General features: G+C 55.3%; 1 protein-coding gene across 5 annotated transcripts in view; it reads left to right on the top strand.

Moving 5' to 3' along the window:
• DLG3 (discs large MAGUK scaffold protein 3) overlaps nucleotides 1–20932 on the top strand; it is a 77634-nt gene extending 56702 nt beyond the window's left edge. For 2 of the 5 annotated variants that reach the window (XM_066202739.1, XM_066202740.1), the window contains 11 exons: nucleotides 5300–5414; nucleotides 8977–9153; nucleotides 9825–9900; nucleotides 10488–10587; nucleotides 13293–13334; nucleotides 14043–14093; nucleotides 14852–14953; nucleotides 15113–15285; nucleotides 15851–15960; nucleotides 16547–16638; nucleotides 18310–20932. In XM_066202739.1, the coding sequence (XP_066058836.1) occupies nucleotides 5300–5414; nucleotides 8977–9153; nucleotides 9825–9900; nucleotides 10488–10587; nucleotides 13293–13334; nucleotides 14043–14093; nucleotides 14852–14953; nucleotides 15113–15285; nucleotides 15851–15960; nucleotides 16547–16638; nucleotides 18310–18416 (1145 nt within the window). In that variant the 3' untranslated portion in view covers nucleotides 18417–20932. Of the gene's footprint in view, nucleotides 1–232; nucleotides 269–5299; nucleotides 5415–8976; nucleotides 9154–9824; nucleotides 9901–10487; nucleotides 10588–12231; nucleotides 12278–13292; nucleotides 13335–14042; nucleotides 14094–14851; nucleotides 14954–15112; nucleotides 15286–15850; nucleotides 15961–16546; nucleotides 16639–18309 lie in introns of those variants that run through there. The other 3 variants (XM_066202741.1, XM_066202743.1, XM_066202742.1) reach the window with 2 other exon arrangements.
• Nucleotides 20933–24958: the final 4026 nt, after the last annotated feature.

The raw sequence follows: 24958 nt of genomic DNA, 5'->3' as shown, positions 1-24958 counted from the left end.
CGGGGAGGGCGGGGCATGCAGGGATGGGTGTGGTTATGCAAATGAGATCGGTGTGGTATGCAGATGAGGGGGCGGGCGCGCGGGTCGGGAGGCCGGGGCGGGGGGCTGCCGGCGAGGCGCCGCCGGGGAAGGGGCGTGGCCCGGGGTGGGGCGGGCGCCGATTGGCCGGCGCGGGGAGGGGGCGGGGCCTCGGCGTCCCGCCGGCCGTGGCTGCGCGGCTTTGTGTGCGGGCCGGGCGGGTGCGGGGCCGCGGCCGCCCCGCCTGCAGGTGAGCGCCCACCGCCTCACGGGCCGCCCCGCCGGGACCCCGCCGGCACCGGGGCCGCGGGGGGGCTCGGCGGGACGGGGCCGTCTTCGGGGGAGGAGGGAAGAGCTCTGCTTGTCGGAGGGCGTCGCCGCGAGGCCCGGCTCCGTGGGGTCCCGCGGGCCTTGCTGGAGGGACCCCGTGGTCGGGAGGGCTCAGGGGTCCTGGAGGGTCACCGCGGTGCGGGCGGGGCTGGAACCGCGGCGTCACTGCTCCGCTGGGGCTCGTCCCCACCTCTGAGCATCCCACCTGCGGCGCCTCCCCGAGCCTTTCGTTGTGGCCGGGTTCCGGTTCCCTCGGCAGCGTCGGGGGCTGGTGGTCCCGCCAGGGGCAGCGGGAAGGGAGCGGGCGGCTGGCTGCACAAAGCTCCCCTGGGCGGCAGCGCTGGAGCGTGGCCCGTGGGCTGGGAGGGCGAGCGCTGGGAGGGTGCCCCGCCGGGCAGCGAGGGGCCGGGGCCGGTCCCGGGGCTGCGGCCGTGCCCGGAGCGGCACCGTGATGTGCTGGGATGGAGCCGTTCCCGTCCGCTGGAAAAGGTGTCCGTCCTGGGCCCCGCTGGCGTTCTCCACCAGCCGTCCCGGTCCTCCCCAAGGAGGCCGATGTCCCACCCCAGGCACGCCTCAGTGGCATCGCTGGGCAATGTCCTCTGGTCCCTGTCTCCGCTGTTCCTCCATCCCATGGCAGAGGCCATTGGGGCGCCGAGTCATTGGTGCTGCTCGGGGCTGTGCTGTGGGTGTGGGGTTTGTTTGTTTTGGCTTTTTCTTTCTTTATTTCTTTCCAGGAAGCGCTTAATGTTCTCGTATTTCTGGCTCCCTTTGCCACTTGAGATTTGGCAAAGACGCCAACCAAGAATGGTTCTTAAATGTCAAACTGGACAAGATGTTTTGAAACCCCCTTAGACCAAGGCGGAAATATCGATGTGTTGTAGCTGGTGACTTTCCGTGTCTGTGGTGGTTCCTGGCCCGTGTGGGCAGCAGCACCTGGCACAGGGGCTGCAGCCGTCCTGGGAGGCAGCGTTGTGGCTGTGGAATACAGGCTGTTGTGTCTTGGAAGTTGTCCTCAGTGCTCCAGAGGCTTGAAGGGCTGGGAGTCGTGGAGAAAGATCTCCCTGGTGTGAGCCCTGAGTGTGGGTGAGGCGGGCCCCACTCAATGGGCCGTGTGCTCTCAAATGTTTGCCTCTTCTGTGTTTGTCATGCAGGAAGAGCAGGAGAGCTGGACTGTAGGATGGCCAGAGGAGGAGATGCTGGTGGAAAGGGGATTGGAGAAGTTTTTCTCCGCTAGCAGAGACGGAGGATTGCACCTGTCTCTCGTACCTGATCGTGGGCAGGGCTTGCCTTGGGGTGCTGGGTGAACACAGTGTGCTCTGTGTCTGACCTTGCTGGGGCTCCAAGGGGGTAGAGAAGCCACTGGTGCAGGTCTCGGGGGATGAGGGGCCCTCCCTGTTTTCTCCTGCCCGACACTAGGAGGGAAAAGAAGCAAAGACCAAACCAAGATAGGTTCGAAAGAGGAGCTGCTTGTCCTGCATTTCTTCTGAGCACCTTTGACCACTGCTGCCTGCTGTCGGGGAGGGGGAGTGATGGTTCCTTGGAGTTTTTGTGAGGTCCATTCCCTCTGAGCGCTTCTCCCCCTGACCTTTGCCTGCTGCTATCACCCATCGCTTGGATTTGGCAATTCCCCCTCCTCACACCCCATGCAACAAAGCTTTGACATTCCTCACCTGAAAATACAAAAAGTCACATCATGGCCTTTCTCTGAGCCAGTCTGTTCAAAGGGAAGTTCCAGGGCTGTGCAATGAGTTCTCAATGAGTTCTAAAAGCTTCTGAGCTTTCCCTATGGCCGTGCTTCTGCTTTCCTAGGCCCGTGGAGGGAGGTGTCTGTGCAGAGGGAAGGTGTCTGGGGTCAGGGTGCTGTTGGTAGTTTTTGCAAGTGGCTGGGCAGAAAGCTGTGACTGAGCATTTCTGGGCTCTGCTGATGGCAGAAGTGAGCCTGGGCAGAAGCATTTGGTTGCAGGGCTTTATGTGTACTCAGGAGCTGCTTTCCAATGCAGCTCCCCTCTCTGCCTAAACCTTCTCATTCGTGCTGTCTCGTGGTGCCCAGATGCAGACCCACGGCTTTGTTGGCTCTGCTGGGCGTGTTTGCAGGTGTGTCACACACATGTGCTGGGTCTGGGATCCTTGGGGCAGGCGGGTAATCCCTGCCTGTTGATAGTGGTCTACAGCATGTACACACTCAGGGATTCCTCTCCCAGCATGGAGCTCACCCCAGGGGACAGAATCAGGCCCAGCTGTAGGAACACCCACAGCCTGGAAAGGGAAAAGCAGCGGGAGGGTGCAGTGGTGTTTTTATCAGGCTGCTGAGTGAGAAGGGCAAACATCCTGGCACAGGCAGCGCCGCGATGGCACTCAGGGCGAGAGGTGCCGGCTCACCTGTTACATACTTTCCAGTCTTGATAAACATGTCCTGGACGTGTTGAACACTGTGGGGATCAGCCCTGGCTCACCTCCCCGCTGCACCCTGGGCAAGCTGCCTGGGAGGGTTTCAGCTGCACAGGAGAATCAAGGTGCAGAGCTGAGCTGGCCCTAAGTTAGGGAGCAAAGGCAGGAGCACTCCTTGCTGGGGGTGATCTGCTGGTAATTGTCTCAGACTGTTCTAATGTGCAGTTAAAAGGGTGCCTGTGGCTCCCTTTGAGTCCCCTGTGCTCAATCCTGGGATAACCTTCTGGGAGGGAGGCACTGGGTCTTGCTTTGGGGCTGGCTGCTCCTCTGCCCTCCCGCAGCTGGAGCAAATGTGGGTTGGTGGCTCCTTGGAAGACCCTGCCTAGGGCAGGACTGTGTTTGCTGTCTGGGGGTTAAAGCCAGAGCAGCCCCTGTGTCCTCCAGTTTGCCACAGCCAGCGTGGTTTGTGCTTCTTGTCGTGTCAGTGGGCTTTTCCCACCCTTCCAAGCAGCATGGTCACTCCAGCAAAACCAGGAAAGTCCCTTTCTGTACAGTGTCCCAGCTGGAATAGGGGCATTTGAGAACTCCTCCCTTGGGCTGCATGCAGGGGATGCATATGCCATTTCTGGCGGGGCAGTGGCACCCACAAGTTGCCCTTCCAACACACCCACCCTGATGCTAGAGAAATCTCTTTTTTCCCTATGATTCCTGTCCAATCCCAGGCAGTGCATCCTCCACACTTGTGGAGAGGAGTGTTCTGGCAGGAATGTGAGTCTGTGTAGCAGGAGCAGTGGTCCCCTCAGTGTGGGGTGTGCAGGGAATCTGTGCCCTCAGCAGGGATTCAATGACCTGGCTGGGGACAAGGGTTGTAGTGGTACTTTCTGGGGGAAAAAACCCTAGCCCTTCTGGACCAAAGAGGGTTTAAGAGGAAGCTGTACCCACTTCTGACAGATGCTCCTCTGAGATTCAAGAGCTTAAGGGTGTTCCAGGGCAGAATGAGCTGTGTGGGGCAAGAGATGTGGAGTGGGATGAAGCTCACTTCCCTCTGCTGAGAGCTCCATAAAACCCTGGTGCTGCTTTGGTGGCAGAATTCAGTTTCCTTGTAAAATAAGCGCTGTCCATGCCTTGCTGCATCTGTGTTTCCCTCTGCAGCAGGAAGGCAGGTGAGGCAGTGGGTGCCCCTTGGCATGGGGCAGCCGGGGGTTCTCATGGTCTCCGCATTAAGCAACTGACCCTGCCCGGTGTTGCAGCAACTCTGGATGTTGCATGGCAGGAAAAGGGGCTTCGCATGGAGTTTCCACAGGCCACTTGGCAGGTTTTGTGTGTGTTGCCTTTTTTTTTTTTTCAGTCCTTAAGTAAAATTGGATCTTTGGCAACTGGGTGTAGCAGGGGGATACCCGGGCTGGGGAGTCAGGAAATGCTGAGCTGCAGCTGCATCATCCCATAACCCCATCCCTGCTTTTGTCTGCACTGACAGTCCATGGGAGAGGGGTTGGCTCCCAAACAAAGCCCACAGAGCATTTCTGAGCAGTGTTGCTGCTCTCCCCATGAGATGTGGCTCCACAGGCCCAGCACAGCTGTGGCTCTGCTCTGCAGCAAGCTCTTGCCTGCACAGCTGGGCTGCTGTGCTCCCCTTCCCAGAATTAAAACCCAGACCACCTCTAAGCCACTGGGTCATGGACAAGACTTTTTAGGCAAGTCTTACAGCACAGATGAGCCTGGTCCCCTCTCACCTGTAACTGCAGGATGCACCCAAGGGACAAAACCACGGGTGTGAGGAGAGTTCTGGCAGTGAATGCCTGTGGCAGTGCCAGCAGCTTTCCTGGAGCCACAGCTGCACTTTCCCCGTTCAGCCCTGGGTAGGGAGGCCTGGTGCCTCCACCCTCTGCCTGTCAGCCCGACCTTTACACCCAGCTGAAGGTCGGGCTGGCCGTGCCGGGGTGGCGGCTGCTCCTGCCCAGCTGCCTGGCAGGAAGGTAATGGTGTCTTCTGGAGGCTTCCCCAGCTCTTCCTGCACGTCTCTGCCGCTGGCATGTAGAATCAAAAGGTGAATTCCTCCTCCCTGCTCCTCTTCCAAAGGCAGGGACTTTGTGTTTTGCCTCCTCTTCCCCATTCTTGCTGAGGAGAAGGTCTTTGCTGCCAGCAAAGCTGTAGCTGGGGACTCCCCCAGTGGCTTGTGGTCGTGTCCTGCCGCTCCAGCTGGTGGGCAGTGGTCTCCTGGAGGGGCTCTCGCTCTCTCTGTGTGTTTTGAACTGCTCTGTAGGTCAGCAGCTTGCCAAGTCCTGCCCAGCCATTCCTTCATGGAGCTGCAGGTCACAGCGGCCCTCGGCTGAGCTGCTGTGTGGGAAGTTGTGGTGGGGTTGGGAGCAGCTGGAACCCTGCCTGCTCCAGATGCCCTGCCTGGACTCCTGCAGAGTTCTGTAACCCCTTTCAGCTTTGTGTGCGGGGACAGAGAGGCTCGTGGGCACGATGCTTTGTGGGCAGGCCTGGCTGGGCACGGGGACCATCCTGGGGGCAGCTGTGCCATTGTGCCAGTGTGCACTGACCGTTCCTGTCCCCACAGAGTACAGCCGCTTCGAGTCCAAGATCCACGACCTGCGGGAGCAGATGATGAACAGCAGCATGAGCTCGGGCTCGGGCTCGCTCCGGACCAGCGAGAAGAGATCGCTCTACGTGCGGTAAGGCTGCGCAAGGGGCAAAACCAGGGGTCTGAGGAGAGCACCCTGCCTGCTCCCGTGCTCCTTGAGGAGGGGATGGGCACAGCCCCACAGCCCGGGGTGCTTACAGTCCAGCCTGGGCCGTGCAGTGCCTCTGAGGATGTGTCAGGGGCCAGGGGAGTGAGTGCAGTGGGCACATCACGGAGCCTGGAGGGTCCAGCTGGGATTTTGCTTGTCAAGGCTGGGTGCTCAAATGCCTCTCCCAAGGACTGCTCCAGCTTGGAAAGCAGTGGTCTCTACAGAGCCTGGGTGGCTGCTGGCCAGCCCAGCACGCTGAGGACCACTGGAAAACAGGGAAATGGTGGGCATCCAGCCCTGCTTCTGCCCCAGGCAGCTCGTGGCAGCTTTCACAGCACTCTCCTTGAACCAGCTGACAGGCTTCTCCTTGTCTCCTCCTGCCGTTCCTGTGGCAGGATCTGGCTGGATGGGAGATGAGCTCTTAGGAGGATTATTGCTCTGAGCCCTGAAAGCACTTTTGGTCTGGAGCCAGGTGCAGGACAGGCAGGCAGGGGTTAAACAGCCATGCAGCTCAAACTGCTGCAAGTCCTGTGCAGACAGGAGAACCCCTGCCTGCCTCCTGCCACCTCCTGCCTGCCACAGTGCCAGTGCGTTGAGAGCTAATGAGTAATTTTAACTTGGTAATTAAAATAATCCTGTAAATCCTCGCCCTGCACAGCCTGTTGCAGGTGAGGCTTTCAAGAAGCAAGGGATGCTTCTTCTCCTTACCTGTGAGAAAGATGGCAAAGCTGCATGAGCCTCAGCCTGCATCTCCCGCTGCACGGCTGCTCCACGCATAGGGACTTCAGGCATGCTGGATATGTTGCAAGCCTGGCACGGCAGGAGGGGAGAGCTGCAGCTCTGGGTTCCTGCAGTTCACACCTTCCCACAAGTCCCTGCAGGCATCCTGCTTGATTTAGCTTCTCAGGCCTTCCTGGGGGTGTGCTACAAGCTGGGTGCAGTGTTGAATAAACATCATCTTGTTAGTCCTGCCCTCCCTCCCCTGCTGTCCTGTGGACACCCTCGTGTGGAGGGCTGGGTCCAGCTTGAGTTGAGCCTGTTCTCTGCCTGGAAAGGTGCTCATGTATCAAAGTATTCCTGTGAACCAGAGAGCTCCCTGTTGTCTCCACGCTACTCCTAGCATTTCTTAATTCTTGGTGCAATCCCAGTGGGGCTTTGGAGGCCTCCACAGCTCTGTCCCCCTCACACATACCCCAGTGGAGCTGGGCTGTGCCTTGCTGAGAGGGTGATCCTAGGGGAGAGCTTTTCCCCAGTGCAGCCCTTCACAACACTGCTCGACACACACCCTGCAAACGTGCTTGAAAGAGCTGCCGGGTGCCCAGGCTGCCCCAGCCCTTCTGGGCGGGGTAGTTTCAAGCACAGTTTACCCGAAACCAGCTGAGCTGCTGTGCTGTGGACAGGACATCAATTACAGGACTTGCTACCCAACTGGCTTGAGTCAGCCCTGTGTGGCTGCCTTGCATCCTGTGTGCTGTTGGAGGGCTGGAGCTGAGCATCCCAGTGCCTGCTGGAGGCGATTTGGGGTTGCTGGAGGTGATTTGGGGGTGCTGGAGCCAATTTTGAGGGTGCTGGAGCTTCGTGCAGCAGAGGCAGGGGCAAGGCAGGTTGGTGTCCTGCCTGTCACCTCCCTGCACTGCCGCAGGGCAAAGTCTGCCAGCGCTGGGGCCGTGCCGGGTGGGGATGGAGGTCAGGCAGGCAGGCATTGTGCCTGGGCACCAGGAGGAAGCCATAGGAGTCCTTGGTACTGCTTCCCTGCCCTCCAGCCAAACCATCTGCTCTCGCGGCTGTGAGTGCTGCGAGCTGGCCTGGGGACAGAGCGGAGCTCCGTCTGGCCCCTGTGCGCCCACGGGAGCTCAGAGCCCTGGTGGGTCCTGCAGGCCAGCACAGCCAGGGGCTGGTCTCCTGGAGCATCATGCCTTGGGGTGGCCAGTGCCTCATGTGCTGCCTTTGCAGAGACCTTGCTGTGCCTGTCCTGGGGTGCCAGAGGAGCACGGGCTCTGCGCTGCTCTGCAGGGCAGGGTGCATGCAGTGGGCAGGGCTCCACAGCCTGTCTGGCTCTGGGAACCGGCCTGACCAGTTCCCCAGGGCCTTGGCCATCGGCACTGACCTCAGAGCAGCCTGTCAGCCATAGGCAGCCTTATCTTTTGGCCTGGAGCTGCCTGCAAGGCTTGATTACCTCCGGCCAAGGCACCCGTTGGTGCTCCGCTGCCGGCTGCAGCCACGCTGCCCTGCAGAGGGAACAAGCACAGGATCTGCCCCAGCCCTGAGCAGGCTGGGCAAGGAGAACAGATCTGGTGGCTGAATGGATCTGGATGCATAGAGCAGATTTGGTCATGTCCCAAAGAGCCCTCCCCATGGGGCAGCCCTTCTTCTTCCCATTCAAGACCCAGCCCCAAGTGCCCTGAAAGGTTTCATAGCCCAGCACTCCCCCGGCAGAAATGCCCTCCAAGCTCCGCTGCTCCACAGGAACACGCCACATGATCCCTCAGCCCTTCCACTCACAGTGTGCTTTTAGACCCCCCTTTGGAGTCCCCACAGTGGAAGGGGCTAATGAGCAGAACAGAGGATGTCTCTCCTGCTTGAAAGAGGTTTATTAGGGCCAGGATTAAACCAGCAGTAAGCCAGTGTTTGCAGTGCCTGGGCTCATGCTGGGCTGGGGGCCAGTGTCCCAGGAGCAAATACAGAGGTTGTGCTGCCAGTACTTTTAGTGACTCTTGCCTTTCTTTGTCTTTTTGCAAGTTGATGCATCAAAGCAGACACAGTTTGTGTGATCTGACATTAGTAGAACGAGTTGCAGGTGAAGCCACTGAAGCAGCTTATGGGTACAGGCTGCAGTGCTCTGTGTGATGTACATGTGCAGGAAAAGTATTAGTGCTCCTCTAGTAAAAAACCTAAATCTTTTCTGTAGCTGGTTAGTTTAATTTTGAAGGTAATTTTATCTTAAATAAACTGTTCTCAGGAGAGGTGTTTAGGGCTATGAAAAGGATCAGTTATGGAAGCAGATATATATATGCTCTGAGATGCAGTCCTCATTCACAGGCTCTGTATATAAATAAAGGCTGTGCTCAATGCCTTGGTGGTCTCTGCCTGTGCAACCATCCACCAGCAGTGGGGTCTGACGTTCCCCATCCCATTCCTTGTCCGCACAGGCACGGAGGGATGGTGGGGAGCAGCCCTCCTGCAGGCTGCTGCTGTGTGCCTGGCCTGCTCACTAACCACAGAGGCTTTCAGTGCATCTATGGCTCATGTGCATCCTGCAGCTGAGGTCAGCAGTGAGTTCTCTCAGTCCAGCACTGTTGTTCCTGCATTCAATCTCCGGGGCTTGTGCTGAGCCTGCCAGCCCAGGGATGTGCTGGTGGCTGGCAGCACTGCTCACCTTGGCAGGGTTTGGGTTTCAACTTTTTCAGGTGTGAAGGTGACAGTGCCCCAGGGGGCCAACAGTGCTGCTGTCCTGGCTGCCTGGCCGTGCTCAGAGAAGGCATCTCTCCCCTCTGCTCCTCCACAGAGCCCTGTTTGACTATGACCGGACCCGGGACAGCTGCTTGCCCAGCCAGGGGCTCAGCTTCTCCTACGGGGACATCCTGCACGTCATCAACGCCTCTGATGACGAGTGGTGGCAAGCCAGGCTGGTCACCCCCCATGGCGAGAGCGAGCAGATCGGGGTCATCCCCAGCAAGAAGAGGTGAGTGTCCAGCAGCAGCAGCTGTCACACCTGGTGACCCCAGGTTTTCCCTGAGCTCTGCAAGCCCTGCAGCCCTTGGGGCTCTGCTCAGGCTGGGATCTCCCTGTGGTCCCAATCCACCTGTCCCTGTGCAGGGCACCTTGGGGCACAGCTGGGGCTGTGTGCAGGTCTCCCTAGGCAGGTGTTCTCCAAAGCTGGGTGTGTGTCCAGGTGAGGAGGGGAGTGGTCAGCCCCCTCTGTGGTCCCTGTGAGGATGGGGAGTTGGTGTTGGCCAGTCTGGGTCTCAGTGTGAGAGCAGAGTCAAAGCAGCAAGGGCTGCACCTTGTGTCCTCTGTCAGTCTGCCCGGCTCTGTAGCCAGGTCCTACTGTGAGGTGGGAAGTCACAGAGAGCAGAGGAGCTGGCTGCTGCTGCCTTCAGGTCTGCAAAGCCAGCCTTCAGCCTGTCCATCCTGTTGGGAAGGCTGGCTTGGCTTGGCTTGGCTCCTCTCCTGCTCCTGCAGACACTGGCCCAGGCCATAGGGCAGGCAGGTCCACATCTGACCCTCCCTGGGAAGGATCTCCCATTTGCCAATGGGTCCAGCACCCAAGGGTGCCTGGAGCTCCCTTAGGAGCCACGTGGGCAGCGTGGAGGGCACATGGATGGGACTAAAGACTCCTTCTCTCTTGATAAGGGTGGAAAAAAAGGAGAGAGCACGGTTGAAAACAGTGAAGTTCCACGCCAGGACTGGCATGATTGAGTCCAACAGGGTAAGTGCTGATCTGGGGCTCAGTGGGGGCACCTGGAACTGGTAACTGGTGAGGGCAGGATGAGTCCTAGCAGCAGCAAAAGCTCCTCATGGGGCAGCTCAAACAATCCCCAAGGCAAAGAGCTGTGTGACTTGACCTGCCCCAGGCCCACATCTGATTGTCACAAACCCTCTGTGAGTGTGCAGTGATTGAGCGGAGGAGCCCAGGATGGTGTGAAAGTACTGGGGAAGGACCCATGTTAGGAGTGATGGGGTGGCAGAGCTCATGGCTTGGAGCTGCCTGCAGGCAGCTGGTGAAGGTAGCTGCCCTCACACCTCACGAGCAGTGCCTAACACAAGCAAGGAAGAACAGCCTGGCTGCCCTGCAGAGCTGCTGACTGCCCCATCAGCTTCCCAGCATCCCTTCCACATGTTTTTTCTCCATGCTTAATTTTTTTCCTGCATTACAGTTCTCATGTAATCTCCATGATTTCATTTGAGGGTGACTGCCCTGACACAGCTCCTCATCGTCTCTTCATTTTAATTTTCCCCACATGCGTTAAACACCATTGTTTTTTCTGTCCTCCCTTCCATCTCCACGTTCTCCAGTCGATCAAAACGAAACGTAAAAAGAGTTTTCGCCTCTCTCGAAAGTTTCCATTTTACAAGAGCAAAGAGAACCTGGCCCAGGAGAGCAGCGGACAGGAACGTAAGTAGCAGCTGGCCAGGGAGGGCAGGCCTGCACCCCTCAGGTTCCCTGCCCTGAGGGAAGAGATTTCAGCACATTTCCATAGCCAGGGGTCCTGGCACCTGCCTGTATTCAGGTCTGTGCTCCACAGTCGTGCCAGCAGCTAGGGAGAAACTGGAGCTTTGAATGAAAGCAACAGCTGCAGTTTGGCACTCTCTTCCTTTCTCTCATGTTCAATGTCTTCATCTTTTCATCCAACTTTACACCCACCCAGCTCCCTGCTCTGCTTCCCCCTGCTCTCCTCCCTTTGCTGCAGGCTCTGCTCCCTCCCTCTGCCTGCTTCCCTCCAAGTGAGGGGCTGGCTGCCTCCTGCAGAGCTTCTCCTGTCCCTCTCAGGGCCTGGGGAGGTCCCAGCTCCATCTTCCCTAGAAGTGACTTCCAGCCTCACATTCCCACTGGGGAGCCCTTCCAGAGGATTAAGCCCTGTGGACATGGGGGAGCCATGACCCTGCTGCCCACACATGACTTGGCTACAGATGTTGGGGGTCCACAGCTCTCACCACCCTGGGACTCCCAGGAAAGGCAGGGCGTTTGTCTTGTTGCCCCAAATCCTGATGTGGGCAGCACTGGAGCTGCTCACCAAACCTCAGAGTGGTGAACTGCATCCACTCCTTGGGCAAGCATCCGGGCTGGCAGTGCCCACACCTCTGGGAAGGGGCAGTGGACAAGGCAGAGCTGAGTCTGTGCCCCACTACCAGCGCAGCAAACACATCCCCTCCCCTCTGGGGCTGTCCTGGGTGTCATACAGAGGCAAGAGGCTGCTGCTGGGCTGCCCCGAGGGCTCCCTGCATCCCTCTGCTGCCCATGACAGGCTGGTGCCAGCTTCTGGTGATTTCAGCAGACACCACAAGCCTCTGGCCCGTGCTGAAGGTTATCTGTGTGTCTGCCTGTCTCTAGTAGTGCCTGGACATGGCTAGGCTCCAGTGAGATCCGTGCTGAAGCTGGGGGCTCGCTTTTGGCTGCCCTGCAGTGAGATGACACGGCATGGGGACGGGGCAGGGCACTCTACCTGCCTGTGGCACCGCCACCCAGCCAGCCCTGTGCTCTGCCGCTGTCCATCCCAGCCTGCAGTGATGGGATGCCTCACATTTGTGCAAGCATTGTGGTGTGGGGCAGCTGACACACACAGGTGGGGAAAAATGTGTCCTCCTGCCACGTGTTATAGGTCTGAGTGCTGTGCCTGGCCCCGGAGCAGCCGGGCTGTGCCGGGGAAGCGCAGAGCCACTGTGCCCTGCCTGTGCACAAGACGAGGAGAAACACTTCAGCCCCTGTGCCAGCAGCTCAGGGCTGCAACTGCTTGGTGCCAGCCGATGCTGCTGTGGCTGCCCTGCCCTCCCCAGCCCCAGGGTGGCCCCTGGGGGCTCTTTGGCAGAGAGGGTGAGCTTGGGGGGCGGAGGGGGTCCAGCTGCACAAGGCAGGATGTTGGCAGCGGGCTGATGGTGTCAGCTCTGAAAGTATTTAACCTCACTTGCAGTTGCAGCTCTGGGCCGTTCTGCACTCCTGTCACTAATGCTGGTCTGGCTCTGTCTCCCCCATCCCTCTGACTCCCCTTTCCTGCGCTGTCTTCTCTCCCCCTCTCCCCCTTCTTGCTGTCTGTGAAATCAGGACTTCCCTGGGTTAAGTGACGATTATTATGGAGCAAAGAACCTGAGTAAGTTGAATTCCGATGCGCATTGTTCCCTTTCTGTGGCTGGCGGTGCCTGGGGCGTGGCTGGGCTCTGGCCGGGGCCGCTGTGCTTCCCTGGCTGCGGGGCAGGAGGAGCCCCGGGTGCTGCGGGACCCCGGTGTGCCGCCGGAGGCTGCGGGGCTTCAGGTGCCGCTGCTGCACGTGGGGCGGCGTGGGGGAGCTTGCCTGGGGGTGCTGGCCGTGCCCTAAGTGCCTGCTGCACCTCCTCATCCTCTTCTTCCTGCTCCTGTCTGGGTTGGTCGTGTTGCGTTAGCACTCGGAGCCGCTGCCAGTGTGGGTGGGAAGTGGCCGTGATGGGCCTGCTCTGAATGGGGTGGGTGACAACATTCTCAGGTGTTCCCCCCTTTCTCTGGGTTACCACATACGCAGAGCTGCAGAATAATGACAGCAGCCCCATGGCCTTCCCAGCTGGGGCATGAGTTCCCTGCCAAGCAGTGCAGAGCCTGACTGGGGCGGGCAGCGGCCAGCAAGCCTCTGTGGGGTGGTCGCAGCACTAGGATCAGCCTGAGCAAGCAAAGCCCCAAACTCTGTCCCATTCTGTCACTGTCTTGTCTCTGTTTGTCCCAGCCCTGTCCCCAGAGGCAGGGCCCCCATCCCCGTGCCAGCACAGCCGTGCCCTCCCCTGCCCGCTGTGTGCATGCTGCACCTGCTCCCCTGCCAGCATTCCCCTCCCTGTGCAGTCCACCTTCCCTCCGCTTGGGAAGCCCCAGTGCCTTCACATCTGCCAGGCAGGCCCTCCTGGCCTCCCTGGCCTCTCCTGGAAGCATCCCCCTGCATGTCCCCGGGCTCCCAGCAAAGGGTGAAAGATGCCGCCCTTGCCTCTGTGGCACAGACTCGTCCCAGTGGGTGCTGGGCTGCAGGTTTTTCGGGAGGCCGGCGCTGTCCTGCCCTTGGTCAGTAGTGCTGGGTGACAGCCGGGGTGCCCCCGTGCCTCCTGCCCATGCTCCTTCTGAAGGGGATCTCTCTGGTTGCTTTGCAGAGGGCGTGACATCAAACACCAGTGACAGCGAGAGCAGTTCCAGTAAGTGTGTGTGCACCTGCTCTCCCGCCCCTGTACGTGTGTGTGTGTCCCCGTGTGAGTGTGCATGTTTGGGCACTTCCATCTTGTCTCGTCCCAGTGGTGGTTCTGAGGCTGGTCCTTCCTGCTGGTGACACTGAGATGCTGCGGCCAGCTCCCTCCTCGCAGCCAGGGAGAGCAGGGGCTGGGGAGGAGCAATGAACCTGCCTGCCTCACTGCTCTCTCCTGGCTGCAGGGCTCTGCTCCAAGGCAGGGTGGTGGGTTCCCAGGCCATCATGATCCCCCATCCTCAGTGCCTGCTACAGGAAGCAAAATGGCCCGAGGCCAGGCCTGTAGCATAGATGGCTCCTGGAGCCCAAGCCTGTACAAGAGCATGGGATCCAGCTGTAATACATGCTCCCGTTGTCCCCAGGAAGTCCTCTAAATACCTGCAGGGAGGACACTACGTCCCAATGGGCTGAGAGCCTGCAGCGGGGGGGGAGGGAAAGAGGAGGCTTGACCCAGAGCTGGGACATGAATAATTAAAGTGGCTCAAGGGCTCATAACTGCATGCCCGTCATGCTTCACATCCGTGGGTGGAGTGATGGGGACAGCCTGGAGTGCCCCCAGAGCTGTGGGAGGCTGAAGGGGCAGGAGCCAGCTCCTCACAGCTGCAGAGGGGCTGGAGAGCTGCTGCAAGTGCTCACCTACATCCCCCTGGCTCTGTTGCAGAAGGACAAGAGGACACCATCCTGTCATACGAGCCAGTGACGCGGCAAGAAAGTAAGTCCTGAGCTGAAGTGCCCCGTGCCCACTCGAGTGTGGCCACCTGTGTCCCTTCCCACGGCCAGCAGGGCACTGGGTGGATGCAAGTGGAGCGTCCTGTGTTGAGTGCAGCAGGGGAGCCAGGCGTGCACGGCTTTCCCTGGCCTCCACTGCCCAGTTTTAGTCGACAGAAAAGATTTGTGTCATGGTCTGCAAGACCGAGGGAGAGATCCAGAGCTAAAACTGAGCTGGGCTTTAGTCCTCAGCTGAGAACAAGATTATCCCTTCCTGCCTCAGACCAGGTCCCTGCTGCAGAGCGACCCTCCCCCAGCCCGCAGCCTTTAACCCTGCTTGATGCTCAAACCCTGCAGACCCTTTTGCAGGCTGAATAGTCCCAGCCTCACTGGTCTGTCCTTGCCAGAAGCTGGATCTGACTCTTAGGCTCCTGTCGCTCCCCCAGCTCTGTGGCATCCTCGCCCAGCTGTCCTGGTTGCCTGGCTCCTGCCCCAAGCAAGGGAGCGGCTTTGCTGCTCTGCCACCCTGGAGACCTGCAGAACCTTCCCCGGGGCCACGCACATGGTTTGGGTCAGATGGGAAGGACACGTTGACTGTGGCCAGGAGGAGATAAACTCCCATGGAGGAGGCACCTTTGGGTGCCCATGTGAGCAGGAGCACCCCGCTGCCAGCAGGGAGAGGGCAGGTCCATGCCAGCAGTGGCAGTAGGGTCAGCTGCCCGCAGCGCAGGTGGGGCCTCAGGTGGTGGCTCTTGTTCACAGTTCACTACGCGAGGCCGGTGATCATCCTGGGGCCCACAAAGGACCGGATCAACGACGACCTCATCTCTGAATTCCCACACAAGTTTGGTTCCTGCGTGCCCCGTAAGTCCCTTGCTGGGGGGAGGGGAGAGTGGTGGCTCTGCTCTTTGCAGGGTCTTGCCCACAGGGTGGGGAGGGCCCTGGGAGCACCAGGTGGGTTTTGTCCCTCCCTGTCTGTTGTGCATCACTCTGGGCTCACTCTTGCTGCCCGCTCTCCTGCAGACACCACCAGGCCTCGGCGCGAGAACGAGGTGGACGGGCAGGACTACCACTTTGTGGTGTCCCGGGAACAGATGGAGAAAGACATCCAGGACAACAAGTTCATAGAGGCTGGGCAGTTCAATGACAATCTCTATGGGACCAGCATCCAGTCCGTGCGAGCGGTGGCAGAGAGGGTGAGTGTCCGGGGCATTCCTGGGACTGGGATTCATCCAGCCCAGACCCACACGCATTCAGCAGTTCCCCTCCTTTCCCTGTGCTGTTAATGAAGGGCTGTAACCACATTAAGCAAGCACAGCACGATGCTCTCCTCCCTCCAGAGTCCTGCCAAGCCGTGTGGCTGCTTTTCTCAGCTGTGTTACACTACCTCAGCGTGGTACCTCTGTCATCCAAACTCCACCCAAAAGCCTGGCACTGGTGGCCCAGCCTTGTGCTCAGGAGCTCACAGGGTAGAGATACCTGGGTGCCCTCAAAGCAGCAGCGTTCCTCTGGAGGAGAGCTGGAGTTACCCAGGGCTTGTAAATAGTTTCACATGTCCAGACAAAGGCTCAATCCCTTTGCATTGTTGCTATCCTTCCCTGAGCAAGCAGGAATGTGAGGCTACTGGGAGCTGGCTTGTGTTCGGGAGTGGGGTTTCATTTCTGTGGCTCCTCCCTCTTCAAGCACATCTGTATGAGCAAGCTGTTTCCCACACGGAGTAGACTGTGTGGGTAGGTCTGATCCTGACTGTCTCCTTTCCAGGGGAAGCACTGCATCCTGGATGTGTCTGGCAATGCTATCAAGAGGTTGCGACAAGCACAACTTTATCCCATTGCCATTTTCATCAAACCAAAATCCATTGAAGCCCTCATGTAAGTGCAGCACTGTGTTCTGTGCCTCTCCAGCTGCTTGTCCTGCTGCTCCTGGCCATAGGTAGTGCAGCCTGGAAAGGATGTGAGGGCTGAGCTTGCACCTCTGCCAAGCAGTTGCAGCAGAGAGTGTCATCTGTGAGGAGATTCAACAGCTTGAGACTGACCTTGAGATCAGAAGGAATTCTGCTGGCACCGAGGGGCCTGGGAAAACCCCTTCTCAAGTCAGAAGGGGTCAAAATGCTTATTTCTGTGTTTTATGGAGATGAGAAAACTTAGGCAAGCAGGGAGGAGACTTCTGCAGCGGTCTCACAAATTCAAGGGATTGTGTGAATTTGAATTCCCTTCCATGCTGTGGTGAAGGAGGGTGGGGTAGGTGACAATGGGAAGAACTGGTGGAAGTTGAGATGCAGTGCCAAGGCAGCCTGGAGTCTGTGGGGAAGGGCCCTGCCTTTGGGAGCTGGGTCCTGCACAGCTTCCATTCCTGTGAGCTGAGGATTTCCAGGCACCCTGGCTCTGTGGGCTATTTTTGCTTCTGTTCATTGCTAAGAAGAAAAGCCAAAAACTTTTTATTTTTTGTGTGTGGCAGGGAGATGAACCGGAGACAGACATATGAACAGGCCAACAAGGTCTTTGACAAAGCCATGAAACTTGAGCAAGAGTTTGGAGAGTATTTCACAGGTGAGTGTCCTGAGTGGGCTTGTATCTGATTTACTTCATTTTTCCATGCAGCAGCTGTGACCTCTCTACCAGCACTGTCCTACCACAGGGTCATGGGAAAATGTCCAGCTTCATCAAAGCAAAACAGAAGTGGCACTTTGCCAGGAGGGCTCTGCAAGGGGACTGCTCCAAGATCACTGGATAGGAGTAAACCAGTTATAGAGGAGGAGACAAGTTGTCAGGCAGGATTTTCTGAGTTTGTGAAAGCTTATCACCAACTTCAACAATTAAAAAGAAATCTAAAAATCCTCGAGGAGGGGAAGCACAGGGTTTGAGGGTGCTACAAGTCTACAGAAAGTAAACTCCCTGCATGGGAGCTTTTTCAGAAAGAGAGAAGTTTCTAAAGAGGAAAGATAAAAAATTAGTGACCTAAATGGTGGAGACAGTCCTGAGTTATTACAAAACATCTACCAAAAAAGACTGGAAGTTTGGCTTGCTTCCTAAGTAGTCTTTGCTCAAGAGGCAGTCAGGGGTTGCTGACACTTTGTGCCTGCTGAGATGAGCTGCTCATGGCACAGGCATCCTTGTGCATTAAGGAAGCAATGTTTGTAACATGATTAATTCTGGAAAACCACAGGGAGGTGAAGAGGCAGAGAAACTGGTCTTCCATCTTTTCTCCAGTGCAATAGCTGTTTCTTCCTAAGCTGAGGAATGATAATGTTGCCAAACTGTGTTATTACCCACCTAACAGCTACTGGGAAAAACCCCAAGCAGGATGTTTTCCAAAAATTGATTTCAGCTGGGCAAATATTTGGGTACAAACACAATGAGCTTTCCTCAGACCTCCTGTCCTGGGCTCCAGAGCTGCTGGCTGTTCTTCCAGGAAGACATGTCACAGTTTTGCTGCCCTCAACATGCCACTGTGCGCTTGGAGGGCGAGTTTGATGTTGACCTGTGAAAAAGGAATGCTGTTGGCTGAAATGTGTTGAAAGAAGCAGGTGATGGGCAGAGAGATGGTCACTGTCACAGCTTCTGTGCCAGCAGCTTAGACTTGAGGGAGCAGAGTTGCTGGGGGATGGTCCTGGCTGGGTTGCAGGGGCAGGCTGGATTACCAGCAAGCTTTGACCCTTCATGTGCATCTTCCTGTGATGTGAGCAGCACAGTGAAGTGCCTGGTGCTGTGTCTGTGCTGGGCAGGGGCTGCTGCTGGGAGCAGTGGCTGCACTCTGGCCTTTCCCAGCCTCAGAGCTCTGTGCTCCCACCCCGCAGCAGAGGAAGCAGCAAACGTGAGGAGCCCTCAGCAGCCAGCCGGAAGGAAAACCAGAGGGAAGGGACAAAGCTGGCACCTGGGGTGCTTGGTGCACCCAGTGAGCTGCCCCAGGCCTGCCTTCCCTCTCTGGTCAGCGCAGCCCCGGCGCGGGGCCTGACACAGTTTGCAAAGCTGATTAGCAGCCTGGTGTGGAGAGCCCAGCTGGCCCTGCACACAGCCAGGAGCTCTGCCAGCCGGGATCAGCGCTGCCTAATCCCCACCGAGGTGCTGCTTTAACCCTCCGTGTCCATGGCAGCTCCCGTGACACCACCTGGCTCAGTCCCTGCTGGCTGTGCTCTCCAGCCCTTTGGGGCAGTGGGAGGGTTCTCCCATAACTCGTGGCAGTGCTGCCTGGTGCTCAAGGTCTTGCTTGTTCTCTTGCAGCCATCGTACAAGGAGACTCTCTTGAAGAAATTTACAGCAAAATCAAACAGATCATCGAGGACCAGTCCGGGCACTACATCTGGGTCCCGTCCCCGGAGAAACTCTGAAGATGTCTCCCACCTGCTTCCCTGTGAGCAGAAGATCTCTGAAGTCCCACCCATCCAAGCCCTCTGCCCCGAGGGGGAGGGATATGAAAACTATTCCTGCTCCCTTTTTTAGATCGTCGCAGAATTGAGTTTTCTAGTCCTGTTTCTTTTGTTGGGATGAACTCATATCATTCATCACGTGACTGTTCCCACCATTCCTGCATGGACCTTCCCACTGCTCCATTAGAGACAGATGAGAACCCATTCAAGGTCGTTTTTTTATTATTATTATTATATTATTATTATATTATTATTATTAACTAAACAAAGAATCAAGATGGGAGGAGGCAGCTAAGGACTAATGTAAGAAAACAAGTGAAACAATGGACTCTGAACACATGAGCTGGTATCAGAACTCCAGGGGCATTTTTCCAAGTGTGACCGTCTAGCAGCTCTGAACAGTGCGACAGATGGGCAGCAGAAAGCATTTTATTTATCTGTATATGTAATTTATATATAATATAGAGGAGAGATATTATATATATATTATATATATATATATGTATGTATGTGGACTAGGAAATCTGAGGGACCTCTCTGAGAAGGTGGTGTATTATTGCAAGGTTCTTTCAGTTCCTCTGTCCCAACCACTCAGCATAGGGAGTCCACTTGGGCAGGAAGAGCTCAAAAACGGTACCAGGTGCTTTGGAAACTTCTCCTGTCCAGGCCAGTTCCCTGCAGCCACCCTGGGTCTGAGACAGGGCAGAGACTGGTGCTGCCTGGGCAGGAGGGACCAGAGCAAGGAGCAGCAGCTGGCCTGAGAGAGGCTGGGAGACAGAGACTGAGCAGGAGGCTGCGGAGCAAGAGAATGGATGATACTACATATTAAATTGCACATTGTTTTACACACAACCTTATGTGTTTGCATGAGAGGTTTCCTTTTGGTTCTATTTTTTTAAGCTGATTTTAAACCAAAACCATATTGTGTTGTTGTGTTGGCTTTTTTAATTATTATTATTATTGTTAATATTATTATTCCATTTTTCTCTTGTTAATGATGAACTGAATGGGTATAAAATCCAGTTTTTTAACTTATTTTTTAAGCTGGCTCTATTGTAAATAGAATCTAGATCTGTGGTGTTTAGTTAAGAAATACTTTACTGGCCACATGGAACAAATGTACTCACTGTCCTGTGTTGCTGTGAAAAACCTGGGATGTTGGACTGGCCCTGTACCTGTGGGTGCAGGTGGAATGACCCATTCTGGCTTGTGGCAGCACACTGGCATTCCCTTCTGCATTAACCACAGGCAGGAAAAGCCCCCAGCTGTGCCTTGGATGGACACTCACATTTTCCAGATCAGTAAGAATTGAAAACCTCCCTCTCTTCCCTGCTCCATGCCGAGCTCCCGGCCCTGCTGTGTGGCAGCAGGTTCTGGGGTGGCTCTCCCAGGGGAGGGGCTGTCCTTCCGGCAAAGGTCACCTTGCCTGGCTCTGACATCTCTCTGTGAATCCTGTGGCTGAAGCTGGGTTCTGCTGCCTCCCCCAAGCCACCCCAAAGCCCTGCCGGTGCCCCAGCTGGCAGGCTGAGGGGCAGGGCGTGCAGAGCTGCCCCATCCCCTGGGCACTGGCATTTTTCAAGAGAGGCGACTGCTGGCACCGAGACACTTGGCCCTAAGCTGAGACCTGTCTGTCTTTGAGGACACTTTGGCTTCTGTGCCTGAGTGGGGCTCCAGTGTGGGGACAGACCCTTGTGTGGAGCTGGGGACACTGATGTGGCCTTTGAGGAGTGTGTGCTGGGTACTCAGAGTTCAGGTCCCAGTGCTCCCACCTTACAAAGAGCTGGGGGATGCTGTTCCTCCCACAGCACAGGAGGTCACAGTCAGGTAAGTCTCCTCCTCCCCGTTTGTCAGGGACGAGCTGTGGTCCCCTGTCCCCAGGGTGATGGTTCTCAGTGTGTCAGTCAGCGCCTGGCACACAGCATGAGTGGAGCTGCTGTAAGACTGTCCACGTGCTGCCTGGGGAGAAGCTTCCTTTGCTCATCCTGCATCCCAAGGAGCCCTGCAGGGACCCAGCAGCTTCTGGGGCCAGGACGCAGCACTGCAGGAGACACACAGCTGTGAGCACAGGGGAGGGCAGAAGGATTCTGCCATCGATGGGACCGACCCTAAAGGAGCACAGAGAACTTTGGCAATGGATTCCTGTCGGGCATCCAGCCCCCTGCCCCGCCGGTCCTGCTCCAGCTGCTATAAATGTCGGTCCCCGAAGAAGTGGAGTAAGTGAAACAAAAGTCCTTAAGGTGCTAGTCACACATTCCTATCTTTTTTTTGTCTTTTTTTTTTTCTTTTCTTTTTTCTGTTTTTTCCTAATAGCCTGTCTCCCTCTGTCAAGTCACGTGGAGAAAAAAGATGATGTACTCCATGGCATAGCTGACAGTATCGAATCGATCATGACAACAGTAGTTGGTTAACAGTGTTTCTTCCAAGGAGACATATATTTTTAATAAACAGAGAGTTGCAAAGAACTCTTGTCTTTGAGACCTTCTTGTAGAGTCCTTCATTGTGTACCAGATCTGGGGAGTTTTTTTTGGTGCTGATGTTAGCAACTCTTGATATGGGCTCTCTATGGCAAACTGAAGTGGTTTAGGGGAAAAAAAGCCTTTTTTAGTATAAAAGGTGGTGCCTGAGAACTTTGCCTAGTGGAAAAAGGAAATTTTAAAAAAAAAAAAAGAAGAAAGAAAATAGAAAATAAAAGGAAGTGGGCTTATTTGGAGCTGTAACTCAGCCACTGAAAAGTGCTTTTGGTTGGATTGTTTTAACCCAGTTTAAGTCTGGCCTGATGACAATGTATTTTGGATCATGGCTTGAATTGTGGGGAGGTTGCTTTACAAATAATAGGGTTTATGTGCTGCTACATAATTGTTCTCGTATTGGATATAAAGACAACAAAGTAAATACGTAGTCCAGCTAATATAGAGCTTCTTTTTGCAGTTTTAACATGCTTTTTAAATACATGAGAGAAGTTGTAAAGACAACTAGCGTAATTTTTAGTTCCTTCAAATGCAAAGTAATGTTCACTGGGAAGACAAATGCGGTTAAAGGAGTGTCACAGTACTTTTGTGCCTGAACCTGCTTTGTCATTTGGCTGAGCTGAAGGAAGGGTGTAGGGATTTGGTTTTTAAACCCTAAATTTCTTTTTTACTTTCAAACTGCACAGAAAAAAAGCGAATTGAGAATTCACAGGAACAAGGATGTTGTGCCAACTGAGCATGGGCATACAGTTTGCTGACTGTTCAGTTTGTGAGGCTCACTGGACAAATTAAAAACCATTTAGAAACTCCTTTAGCTGATCAGATCAACAGCCTGGTGGTGGTGGTGGTGGTTGTCCACAAAACACCGGGAGATTAAGCAGTTGCTAAGCAGATCTGATGCTAGAATTACCACTCTCAAAAATCAAAGTGTTTGCTTGCCTAATGATGGATTTGGAGTCATGGATGAAGCAGCACAGAGACATTGTCTCCTGCTGGCTGCCCCAGCATCGCCAGGCTGCTCTGGCCAGCCCCAGGAACTGAGCTGCAGCGGCGGGGCTGCAGACACCCCTCCCCTGGCAAACCATGACGCGTCCTGAGCTCATGTGTCACCTCGAGCTGCTGTGACAGGAAAACATTCCAGTTCCAGGGGGGAGAGGGACACGGGGATGTGTTCTCAAATAAACCCTGTCACTCCTGTAAGGCAGAACAGCCTCTGGAAGAGAAATCAGCATGTGAAGAGAAAGAGGGTGGCATGGAGAAGGAACCTGCCCTGTTAAAGCTGTAACCACCCATTTTCCTGGTTGCTCTGCCAAGCAGGACGTTTGCAAAGTCCTGGCCCAGAAAATACCAAAGGATTGTCCTGCTAATGGTCCTGTCTAGTTGTGAAATGTAGGAGCTGGGGTTTTTTTTTCTCCCAAGGTGCCCTGCTACAGCTGCCTGCAACAGGCAAGAAACTAATCTGCCCTAAGACACTTCTAGAAAATTATACTGTAAGCTGCTTGTGCTATAGAGAAACATGTCTGTGCTTCTGTCTGCAGCTCTGGGTAATTAGCTCTTCTCTTAGCTAAGCAGCAGAGCACAGGTTGTGCTGTGAGGCTACTGGAAGAGGGGCTTTAAAGGAATGTAATTATAATTTTCTCAAGATTTTTTTCCCCATTGACGGAGCTGTCTTAGATACGCCCATTGTTGCTAATGATGCTTGGCAGCACAGTCTTCAAGAGCTGCTGTTCTCTGCTTTCCTCAGGCTGTCACAGCAGGATTCATGGCACTGAAGCATCTGCTGGGAAGCAGGTAAAGTTATCTTTGTGTCAAAGTTGTCTCTTTCCTTCAAGTATCCTTGGGTACACCTTGACCTTCAGTCTTTATTTATAGCCCATGCTTCCAAAATGAGGCTCACTTGTTTACCTTTAGGGTTTTTAACCCTAAGGAAAAACATTACACGTGGTTAGAGTCAATCAGTGCAGCATCTCTGAATGGTGCAAGCACGTGGGAGCACTTACGGGACCTGCAATACCTGGTTGGGGCCGCCCTTGACTCAGCACAGGGGAGACTCTGGAATTTCCTCCCCTAGTTCCTGTGCACTACTTGACAAAAGCTTCTGCCCAATCCTCTAATGAGCTTCAGTCCTCTTCCAATTACCTTCATTTCTGATTACTTACTGTGGCCACTTCTCAGTGTCAGGGGCCAGGCCAGCCCCTCTTCCATTCCTGCCTCTCCCAAATGCTCAATGCAGCCACAACAGTGGGAGCAAAGCTCACCTCACACTGTCTGTGGGAGGTGCACCCTCCATGGAGAGATGCTGGAGAACCCTACTCCTGCTGCAGGTGCTTCTGGGTGAGAGGTAGTGGAAGCGGCTCCAGGGCTCAGCAGCTGAGCTGGAATCTCCTCTGCCCTGCCCCATTCCCAGATTCTTCTCAGCAAGGACGATTTTCCCAGGGCAGCCACAATCCATCAGTCCCAGATGGTCGGTTTAGAATCGCCCTCACCCTGGACCCATCCTCCAACTCACACTGCAACTCCCTTGTGCCTCTGCACTGCTGCTTCTACCCAAACAGTTAAGTTATCAAATTAGGGGGAAAAAGGGGCATAAAATACCAGCTGGGGAAAAGGGGGTGAAGTTAGTGACCTCCTGCCCTGAAGGATCCATTTGTGTTCTCAGAAGCAGGGAGGACTCTGAGTACAGAACCAGCATCCAGCACACACTGGAGCTTCCACAGTGATGTGTAAATAGAAAACTACTGCTGCAATGCCACCCTCTGGAGCCATCTGCACATCCAGGGATGAGCACACAGGCTCCCTGAGCTGAAAGAAAACAGGGATCAATGAAAATATAAGAATGGGGGAGGAATGAATAGCTCTATTTTTTTTTTTTTTACAGGTCAGCTGTTGCTGGTTTAAAAAGATTTACAAACCACAGTCACCCTCGATGGGTTACTGAACCGTAAAGCAACATTTAGTAGCAAAAATAACCTGGACCAGCCTGCATCTGCACCAGCAAACACCTGCAGAGGTGTGATTGCACACAAACTACTAGTGGGAACGGCCACTGGAAATGCAGATAATTACAGTCTGATTCAACTAGGAGAGGAATTCTTGCCCTACTTAAACTCTCTGGTAAATACAAAGCCTGGAAAAAAATGTACTGAGTAAAAATGTTCAGGAAGAGATGAGTACTATCAGCAGAGTCTGAAACTTATCTTCAGTGCTGTCTGTAGCATGAAAGAAACCAAACTGAGTATCTCCAAGAAAAGAATTCCAACCATTCTGGCTGTAGGCAAACCCACATTTAGAGCTTGCTGCCTTCCATGATTGTGCGTAATTACCTCCTTACACTTGCTGGGCAAACGTGACCTTTCTCAGCAGGTACAGTGTGACACCTTTACCTCTGTGTGTGTGTGTGTGTGCAAGTCAGAACTGAGCAGTAATTAAAGCCAGCCCAGCAGGCTCCAAAGAGATACTGCAGGCAGGGTGGATACCTTTGAGTTTGTGGCATCCTTTAGAGTCCCCCACTGCTGTGATGCAGCACAGATCTCCAAAACTGTGACTCCAGAAGAATCTTCTGTGCCATTTGAGACCTGGATTTTTATGGATTTAAAGGTATTTCTTAGTTAAACAGGCAGCACATTGTGCATTAGAGATCTGAAAGCAGTGTCTCAGAGGCCCAAAACAGGTCTGGGGAACTGATTTAAGCTCACCACTAAACGGAGATTTTACACTAAACAGATCCATCCTCTGGTTAAGGAGCTCCCCTGTGTGACCCTTTAGATGCCCCTCCCGGGGTCACAGTGGCACCACCCCAGACTGTCCCTGCCGGGACAGAAGGCTCTTTGCAGTGGCAGCTCCAGTGACCCTGTGCGTCCTCCTTTGGCTCCCTGCACACCCCACACTCTCACAGACAGGATTCCTCACTGGCTCCATCCCAGGTTTCCCACAGCCAAGTCCCCGATGTGCTCAGACTTGCTGAGCACCTGCCTGGCCCAGGGTTCAGTGAGCTGGAAGGGAGGAGTGCAGCCCTCACAGCACTGCCAGTGACAG

Source organism: Chamaea fasciata, unplaced genomic scaffold (assembly GCF_029207755.1).
Source record: "Chamaea fasciata isolate MVZ Bird 193981 ecotype frontalis unplaced genomic scaffold, bChaFas1.0.hap1 SCAF_22, whole genome shotgun sequence".
Lineage (NCBI taxonomy): Eukaryota > Metazoa > Chordata > Aves > Passeriformes > Sylviidae > Chamaea > Chamaea fasciata.
Note: the sequence above shows the minus strand (reverse complement) of the source record. Positions and strands in the feature narration are given on the sequence as shown.